The sequence below is a fragment of the Henckelia pumila genome, chromosome 4, assembly GCF_033568475.1.
Source record: "Henckelia pumila isolate YLH828 chromosome 4, ASM3356847v2, whole genome shotgun sequence".
Classification (NCBI taxonomy): Eukaryota; Viridiplantae; Streptophyta; class Magnoliopsida; order Lamiales; family Gesneriaceae; genus Henckelia; species Henckelia pumila.
The window spans coordinates 110,782,627-110,792,800 of record NC_133123.1 but is presented as its reverse complement, the minus strand read 5'-3'; the positions used below and the strand labels follow the sequence as shown (position 1 = coordinate 110,792,800).

At 38.6% G+C, this 10,174-nt stretch overlaps 1 protein-coding gene across 1 annotated transcript; it reads left to right on the top strand.

Annotated features, from left to right (window-relative positions):
* The first annotated feature begins 236 nt into the window (after nt 1-236).
* On the top strand, nt 237-1,792 carry LOC140861547 (uncharacterized). The gene is made up of 2 exons (XM_073264570.1): nt 237-358; nt 1,315-1,792. Exons 1-2 carry the CDS (start codon nt 237-239, stop codon nt 1,790-1,792), a joined length of 600 nt encoding a protein of 199 aa, XP_073120671.1.
* The last annotated feature ends 8,382 nt before the right edge of the window (nt 1,793-10,174 follow it).

The following is a 10,174-nucleotide window of genomic DNA, read 5'->3' as shown; positions in this document are numbered from 1 at the left end:
ATCAGTTTCTCGCATGTGATTGAATTATTTATTTGATTATTTAATTTCATGCGAGTATGCTTTATTATTTGAAGATTATTTGAATTACATGATTTGTAATTTAAATTGTAAAGCATGAACTACATGAGATACAAACTGTATTTGTTTTCCTGTTCGAATCCAATTTTTCCCAAGAGGTTGAAGGGAACCGAATTGTAGAGATTGAGATCTTTGTGTCCTAACCCTTTGATTATCAGATGGCACCTCGAAGAGTTTTGAACAGGGAACGACCGGAAGTAACTCCTCTGAATGATCAGGCTAGCACCGAAACCGATCAGATGGACGTCACAGCACCTCCAATGGAAACCTTACTGAAGAGGTTCTGATATGAATCTGGATGAGTATGATTAGAAAACACGATTACAAATATGAATCGCACCCTCTAATCAATAAACAAAAATCCAAAGTTTTGCCCAATCTTTGAAACAAGTAAAATTGATAGGATTTTGGATTTCCACCTTTAATCGACGGTACGATTAAAAACAAAAACCACGACAATTAAAACCAAAGAAACCTTCAGATAACTTGTATCTGACAATCTTCAGTGAGAAATCAATCGACAAACGCTTCCAAGTAATTAAACTGGAAAAAGTTTGATTTGAAAAGCCAAAGCAAAGCTTTGAATAAAATTCTAGAGAGAATTTCAATAATTTGTGTATAAACTGAATCTGAATTGTTATTCAAAATAATGAATGTTTTGTATTTATATTACAACCCAAAATAATAAAAGATATTGCCAAAATAAATCTAAAGATATCAAAATATCTCCTAGAAGTTTCCTAAAAGGTTTAAAAGTTTCAAAATAGAAAAATAATCACGAAATATTAAAATTCTCAAACACACACACAAACACCTTTGGTGTGTGAAACGAACACACGCGCGGGCGCGCTGCAACTCCGCAAATCCTTCGTAATTCATCAATCGTACGCGCGGGCATGCGGAAATCAAGGCATGGGCGCTCGGCTTCTTCGCAGGACAAGGCGCGGGCGCACGGAGAGGTAGGTGCGGGCGCACCTGAGGCTCGAACTGGACAGTGAATTTATGAGTTTTTTTCAATATTTTCTTCACTTCCTTGATCCCTTTGGACTTCAATAACATTATAGCTTCCTTCAAAGTGATTCTCAAGCATTCCAATGCCGTCTTGATTTTCTGCCATCAACAATTGAAGTGCTTCCTTAAACTTTCTAGCTCGGCCCCTCGTAACTGGTCCACTTGGCATCTCCAACAGATCCTTATCCGCTCGCACTACATGTGAGCCATTCATGATCGCATCAGGTTCCAATATTTTAAGCCGCCAACCTTGAAGGGTTTTGATAATGCAATTGGCTGTGAGAGTTGGCTGGAGGACATTGATCAGTTATTCGATTCTCTAGATTATTCTGATGATCGCCGAATCAGGTTAGTGATTCATCAGTTGCAGGGCATTGCTAAGAGATGGTGGATTTCAATGAAAAATGCTCTTGAGAATCGTGGTACAGTTGTCACTTGGAGTTTGTTCAAGACTGAATTCTATAAGCGTTTCTTCCCAGTGTCTTATAGAAAGGATAAGGGAGCCGAGTTTGCTAATCTGAAACAAGGGAACCTGAATATTGAGGACTATGTGTCTAAGTTTGATAGCTTTCTAAATTTTGCACCCCCCTTTTCCGAAAATGAAAAAGCAAAGGCCGACCAGTTCATTAATGGCTTGAACCCTGATATTTTTACCCTAGTTAATATTGGAAGGCCCGATAATTTTTCCGATGCTATGAATTAGGCCAAAGGAGCCGAGGAATGTCGGATGAGGCAGAGGGAAGCTCAGTTTGTGCCCCAGCAGCCGAGACAATATCAGAATCAACCGTCTCAATTTCAGAACCAACCATCGAGGTATGAGAGAGGAAGCAGTGGCAATAGCAGAAAGGATCACTTTCGTCCAAAAGAGAAATAGTTCAAGAAGCCTGGAATCAGCTCATCGAGTTCTAGTGGCTCGAAGCAGTTCGGATCAGGGCACAGTCTTGGTCAGTCAGGTATGTCTTGTACCAAGTGCATTGGTTGTCACTCCAGTGATCATTGTAGAGGTATTTTTGGAAGCTGCTATATCTGTCACCAAACGGGTCACTTTTCCAGATCATGTACTCAGCGTGGTTCTGAGCAAGCTCAGAGTGGTAATTCTTCTAGACAGGTAACTCAGACGGAGAGGCAAGCATCTGCAGTTCACTCTTTCCAACCTTAGCAGTAGACACGATAGGGAGGCAACCAGAATTCGAATCAGCCTCCTAGACACCAGACGAGAGTTTTGCTTTGATTGAGGAGCAGGCTCAGGCAGCTTCTAGAGATGTTATAGCAGGTAACTGTTCGATTATTGGTGATCCTGCTCATGTTTTGATAGATACGGGTGCTTCTCATTCTTTTATATATGAACAGTTTGTGTTGATACATGCTTTATCTACCGAGCCTTTTCCTGTTGTAGCTTATGTTACTTCACCTTTGGCTGGGGGAATTGCATCTGTGAAATTAGTACGGAACTGTGAATTGCGGTCTAAAAGGAATTTGATTGAATTAGATTGTATTGTACTTGGGCTATCTGATTTTGACTGCGTAGTTGGTATAGATGCTTTAACCAAGTATAGGGCTACAGTCGATTATTTTCAGAAAGTGATCAGATTCAGACCATAGATGGCAGAGGAATGAAAATTCTTTGGTAAGGGTTCTCGATCCAAGATCCCTTTAATATCTGTTTTGTCGATGACTTGTTTGTTACAGGAAGCAGCAGAGAGATTCTTGATTTATGTTGTTGATGTCCTGAAGTCTAACCTTGAGTTGATTGATATACCAGTGGTTAGAGAGTTTGCTGATGTCTTCCCGGATGAGATTCCTTGATTGCCTCCTATTCATGAGATCGAATTCAGCATCGAATTGGCATCAGGTACGCAACCAATTTCTAAATCTCCTTACCAAATGGCTCCTGTGGAATTGAAGGAATTAAAGGAACAACTTGAAGTTTTGATTTCCAAGGGATACATTCGACCTAGTGTGTGGGGACTTCGGGTGCTAATCTCATCTTATAGGGCGATTAATAACTGGAAATATTCGATTTGTATTATAGGACATTTGGTGACGCCAAACCGTACAATTGGCGACGTAAAAACACTTCGCAAAAAGATCAACAAATTTTATTTTTTTGAGTTGGAGCGCGGGCGCACACCCCTCTCGGCCATGGCACCCATGGTGCCTTGGTTAGGCGCGGTCGCGCCCTCTAGGCTGGGCGGGTGCACCTAGCCCTCGGATTTCACTTCCAAAGAACTGAAAAATGATGCTTTAGCCCTTGTTTTGATCCTCAAACATTGTATAACATATATAGCATAAATCCAACATCAAAATCTAGATGAAAACATGTAATATCATAATATGTTTAAGGATCCAAACATTACAAGTTGTTATCTCAACTTATGCCAAGGGATCCAACATTATTCAAGCTATACAAAAGACATACGTAAGTTCTTGTCAAGGCTCGTACAAACATTTATTTAGAACCTTAACATAAGTTCTTGGCATAATCTTCTACCATTCTAACCCGAAGTCACCCCATCTATCTTGATCTCGTTCTTTCATGGGCGTCCCTAACCTGTTCCTGCCCCACCTATTGCCATGCAAACATACAAACAAAGCAATAGCCGGATGTCTCCGGTGAGAATTGAATCCCAGTATAAAACAACTATATCATGCATAACATAGCATCTAAATCATAAGCATATAAACATCTCAACAAACATTAAACCAATCTATTGCAATGCATGATTTTAAAAATCTGCTATCAAGTTCTATATCGGTTCTTGGGATCCCGGGGAAGAAGAACACAACAAATCTCCCACCTAATCCCCTTTAGGGGTGGCGTTGAGCTCTTTTCCCGAACTTTGTCATACTATATCGAGTTTCTAGCAATAGGAGTCGATCTATCTCCTAAGTTCCTCGATATATATCCAAACGTCCATATTCTTTTGGCGAATCTGCCATTTCAAATCTCAAAGGGTTGTTGGATCAATATGAATGCATCAAAGTCTAGAAGCATAAGAATAAAAGTCAACTAATAACAAGCTAAGTCAAACAAGCAAGTAAAGATGCAAATACATACATATAAACACATAGTATGTGGTTTTGGAAGAGAATTCAAGAAAAGTCTCTTGAATGTACAAAGCCCTTGTTCTAAGGTTGTCTTATACCTTTCAAGCTTGGTTTCAAGGCTCTTAAAAAATCTACTCATACCCTTCTCAATCTTCAAGGATAACAAGTCACAAACCTTGTTTTTTCGTCAATCGGTTTCGAAGTCGGGATTCTTAAACTGAAGTCCTCTGTTCTCAATCTGAAAATACATCAAATATATCTAAGAACATCAGCAAGAACTCAAACAATATCCAGCTTAAGCAATCTAGACTCAAACTTGATCATTTTTCAAACCGACGGCGAGCGTAACGGTACGAAATCGGTAACCGAAACTAAAATCTAACCAATCTATCATCCAAACCAACTTCATATACATGATGTACCAGAAAAAATACATCAATATACCAGCATATCAGTAGCTGTAATTTCGAAATACATACTGCAAAATTCATAAGAAATAGAAACGGCATCCAATCTTCGACCCGATTTCAAATATCAAACATATACAACCTCTAGAACACATATCTAACATCAAATTCTGATTTCTCCCACATCATACTTTTGAAACATTCTGGAACATCAAAGTACTTACCCCAAATCAAATCTCTTATTGCAAGGATCGCAGAACTATGATCGAAATTAAAATCGGTCGGATGGATCTTGAGATATTGAAGATTTAAGATGAAAATTACTTAAAGAAATCTGAATTTGGACAAGGTTCTAGGTTCTTACTCCCATTTCTGATGCTTTTCATGTATATACACGTTCATATGCATGTGTAGACAAGTGTCATCCACTAACTATGAAAATTGCACTTTAACCCCTCAATTCTTCACTAATTGCAAACTAGCCCTTGAAACTTCGTTTTAATTCAATTTCAATCCTAAATAATTTAAGAATATTAGAATTTAAATCTAAACTCCAAAAATTCTCAAATTAAATATTCTCGAATTAAAATTAAATAATCTCGGGCCTTACAATTCTTCCCCTCTATGATATGATTTCGTCCTCGAAATCGCATGCAATCTGTACGCATATAAGATAAAGCAACAACATAAATACTGAAGAAGACTCACATCAGTGAAATAGCACTGGAAAGTGTTGTCTCATGTCTGATTCGACTTCCCAAGTTGCTTCTTCAACTCCATGATGACTCCACTGAACTTTCACAAGAGGAATAGTCTTGTTCCTGAGTTGTTTCTCCTTTCGATCCAATATCTGAATAGGCTTCTCAAAATAACTTAATTTCTCGTCAAGTTCATCCTCATCGGGCTGAAGTACATGAGAAAGATCAGGCTGATACTTCCGCAATATGGAAATATGAAAGATATCATGTATCCCAGAAAGAGCTGAAGGAAGGGCAAGTCTATAGGAAAGATTGCTGATAAGTGTATTTTATACACTTAATTTATATATGATTTTAATTGTTAATTGTTTGTTTCGAGCAGATTTATGTGTGGGTTTTGTTGTTTTTGTGGGTGTAGAAAATTATTGAAGTATTGTGAAAAAGAGAATAAAAATAAGAATTTGAGAAAAGAAAAGAATAAAATGAAGAAAAGAAAATTAAAGAAGTAAAGAAAAGAAGAAAGAAGAAAAGAAAAGAACAGGAAAAGAAACGAGAAAAGCTAATGGGCTTTTTATTGGGCTAGAAAGTTTAGTGCTTCATTAAGCGCTAAAGGAGAAAGGAAGTAGAGCAAACGCGCAACTTTCTGTGAGAGTGAAAAATTGGAGTCAGAGACTCATGCGTGCCCGCCTAGGATTTCTGGAGTGCCTGCTCCATCGCGCGATCTCAGATTTTAATTATTTCGGAAAATATTTTATTGGGCTATTTTTCATGGGATTTTGGTTGACGGTATAAAAGGGAATTGAAGTCTGAGATTTAAGAGAGAGCCGCCACACCACACAAAAGATCAGAGAAAAGATTTCTGGGAGATTTTTGATCGTGTGATTTTCTGAGAGAAGTCTGAGCTTTTATTTGAAGAACAAAGACGGAGATCGAGAGTCCCGACACGGCATCGCATCGACGGATTTGTTTTCTATCTTTTTATTTATTTAATTCTGATTTGATGTTGAATTTTCTGAACATGAATTATTGTTTTCAGAATTTTATTATGAACTAATTTTTTAGAGTCTAGAGGTCGGATGAAACCTGGTATAGACGCTTTCATGAATTTTTGATTTAACGAATTGATTTTCTTCTAGATTAGTTGTTTTTTTCTAGATTTGATTGTCTTTTCAATTACCTGATCACTAATTGAATTGTAATATTTATTTGAAATCTGGCACTCGGGAGAGGAGATTTTGAATAGGACCAATAGAATTTACACTGTTAATTATTTATATAACTCGGGAGAGTGTATAATTTTAACAGAGCTTTTGAAAAGAACATTGTTTTGAATAGATCACTGCAAATAGATTCTTAATAGGGATATTGGAATTGAATTGTAGTTGATAAACATTATTTGTTGCTCGGAAGAGGGAGATAATAAACTTAAGTGTTCTTAGCTATTAATTGACTGAAATTCATGAAGATTAATTAATTAGGATTGATTTTTGTTGAAACCAGGTGAAATCTATACCTCTAGATCATTTTTCCTCTTATTGATTTTTATCTGAAATTTGTGTGCGTGCTATCAAAAACTCATTGATTATTTTATTTTCTGCAAAACCTCTCAGTTATTGATTTTTTAGATAAAATTAGGACTATTTTAATTACAAGAACTGAATATTTTTATTTTACTCTCTGTGGCAACGATACTTGATTTATCACTATATTAAAACTTGACACTCGTACGCTTGCGAGTATTTTTCACAACAAGTTTTTGGCGCCGTTGCCGGGGAGTAATTTTTGATTTTGTTTAGTCTTGTCACCAATTAGTCTATGTTTTAATTTAGATTTTTTTATTTTATTTTAAGCTACTAATTGATTTCTTCTTATTTTTAAATTGCAGTTCATGTGAAAGTCTCAAAGTGCAAATTCTCTACTGTTTGATCGAAAGATCGAGAGAACTGCACGTTCTTTGAGAAGAGCGAGAAGAGAAGAAGTTAATAGAATGGCTGAAGAGAATCAAGCTCCCTTGGTGCCAATTAAAGAGCACTTCAGGCCAGTAATTCAGGCTTACTACTCTGGAATAGCTCGTGGAACTATCAATGCTAACAATTTTGAGCTAAAGCCTGCATTGATCAACATGGTTCAGCAGAACTAGTTTAATGGGAGCGTCACAGCTGATCCTCACCTACACCTGTGCACTTTCCTGGAGATAACAGACACGATAAAATTTAATGAAGTCTCTGAAGATATAATTAGACTGCGTTTGTTTTCCTTTTCTCTCAGGGATCAGGCGAGGAGTTGGCTACAATCACTGCCATTGGGAATTATCACTACATGGGAGGAGATGACAGAAAAATTTCTTGCAAAATATTTTCCTCCTGCCAAATCGACCCAACTGAAGATTGAAATCAGCACCTTCAGGCAGATGGACTCCGAACAGCTCTACGAGGCATGGGAAAGGTATAAAGAGTTATTAACACGTTGTCCTAACCATAAATTTGCAGATTGGGAGCAAATTGAGCTTTTCTATAATGGGCTGAATGCGCCTACTCGATTGTCGGTGGACTCTGCTGCTGGAGGCACCAATTTTGCTAAGGACCCTGTACAGGCCTACGATATGCTGGAACATATTACGATCAATAGTTTTCAATGACCATCTGAGCGTATGGGAGTCAAGAAGCCAGTTGGAGTGTATGCAGTGGATCCTCTCACATCTATCACTGCCCAATTATCTGCACTGACTACATAGGTAGCTTCTTTGAATAAGGTGAATGTTACAGATTCAGCTGGAATTTCAGTCGTTAATGAAGGATCTTAGTCCCTAGAAGAAGTGAATTATATTAATCCTAATGGCTACCGAGGGTGAGGAGGCTATAGAGGTAATCCTGCTCCCAACACTTATCACCCAGGTTTGAGAAATCATGAAAATTTTTCTTACGCTAACAATAAAAATGTGTTAAATCCTCCTCGAGGATAGAACACAATTAAGGGTGAGGGTAAGCCATCTTTGGAGGACGTTGTTAGTAATTTTGTGCAGGAATCTGGTAAAAGGATGGCGAGGACTGAGACTCGTCTAGATAGCTTGGAGACGCACATGGCCAACATGGGTGTTGTACTTCAATCCATGGAGACTAGCATTGGGAAGCTGGAAAATGCCTTGAAAGATAATAATAGAGGCCAGTTCCCGAGCAACACAGAGGTAAATCCGAAGGAGCAGTGCAATGCTATCATGTTAAGGAGGGTGAAGCAAGTAGATAGAGAAGAAAGCCAGCCATCTGAAAGGACTGAAAAAGCTGTAGTTGAAGAGAAAAAAGTCGAGGAGAAGGAGCCTGAACCTTAGCAGAAATCGATGTACAAGCCTCCACTTCCATATCCTCAACGGTTCAAGAAGAAGACTCTTGTTGAGCAGTTCTCCAAATTCTTGGAGATTTTTAAGAAGATTCATATTAACATACCCTTTTCCGATGCTTTAGAGCAAATGCCAAACTATGCGAAATTCATCAAGGAGGTGATGCCCAAGAAAAAGAGGTTGCTAGAGAATGAGGTGGTGAATCTAACTGAAGAGTGCAGTGCGGTGCTTCAAAAGAAAATGCCACAAAAGCTGAAAGATCCAGGGAGTATTACTATTCCTTGTTCTATTGGTGGTTCTCATTTTACTACTGTACTATGTGATTTAGGGGCCAGCATTAATTTAAAGTCATTGTCTATTTACAGGGCCTTGGAGTTGGGAGAGATGAAATCGACCATGATCTCATTGCAATTAGTGGATAGAAGCATCACATATCCATTGGGTATTGTTGAAGATGTGCTATTTAAGGTAGATAAACTCATCTTCCCAGCGGATTTTGTGATCTTGGACATAGAAGCAGATCATGTTGCTCCACTGATTTTTGGAAGACCATTCTTGGCCACAGTGGATGCCAAAATTGAAGTGAAGAAGGGGGAATTGTCGATGGGTGTGGAGTGCGAACGGGTGATTTTTAACTTATTCATGAAGACACCTAATACACCCATTGAAGAATTGCGCTTGATTGAGCGGGTGGTGAAGTTGGAAGGTTGTCAAAGGTCTAATATTGCGGGTGATTTATCAAAGAAGAACACGCCAAATTCCACAAAGAAGGCCACAAAAAAGAAAAAAAAATTTAAAAGGTGGTTCGTGGAATATATTTGAAGTGTGAAAGAGAAAGGAAAGATCATCTAATACCGATGAAAGTCGGGCTGAAGACTATAAACCAAGCGCTATTTGGGAGGCAACCCAAAATTTTTGTGTTATTTTAATTTTATTTTTATTTTTATCTAATTTATGCTTTAAAGTTTTTTTTGTTCGTTTTTGTTAATTATTTTATTTTATTTTCTTACATTGTTGGAAGAATTTTGGAGCTTAATATTACAAAAATTTTAATTTTTTTCAGGATTTTGAAAGTTTTGGCAGCAGATCATGCGCGCTCGCGCAAGATTAGAGGCACCCGCTCCAAGTTGTGATTTCAAATCAGACGTTTATGCGCGCTCGCTCATGATCGAGTGCGCGCCCGCGCCCACTCTATGGATGAAAGAACCTGCGCAAACGCGCATATATTCCGCGCAAACCTTGCGCTAACAAGCATCCCCAACCACACACAGTCAAGCGCAATCGCGCTCTTTATCCGCGCAATACCTTGCGCAAACGAGATCCCTATCCGCGCCTCCACGATGCGCAATCGCGCACCTTCTCCTTGCGCAAACCACTTCCCATTAGCACTTGCACCTAGAGCAATTGCGCATCTTTCCATCCCCTACTATGCGCCAATAGCAACTCATCAGCGCATCCTCTAGAGCAATCGCGCGACCCCAGCTAGCTAAAATCATGCACAAACAATCTCCTCATCTGAGCAGCACCATGCACAATCGCCCAAGAAATTCACTCACCCATGCGCAGCTTGCACTTCCAGCAGCCTCTCATTCCTTGCG

Coding starts and splice junctions, on each gene's coding strand:
- LOC140861547 (XM_073264570.1), top strand. CDS start 237: ATGGCACCTCGAAGAGTTTTGAACAGGGAACGACCGGAAGTAACTCCT. Junction 359..1,314: donor ATGGAAACCTTACTGAAGAG/GTTCTGATATGA, acceptor TGATCGCATCAG/GTTCCAATATTTTAAGCCGC.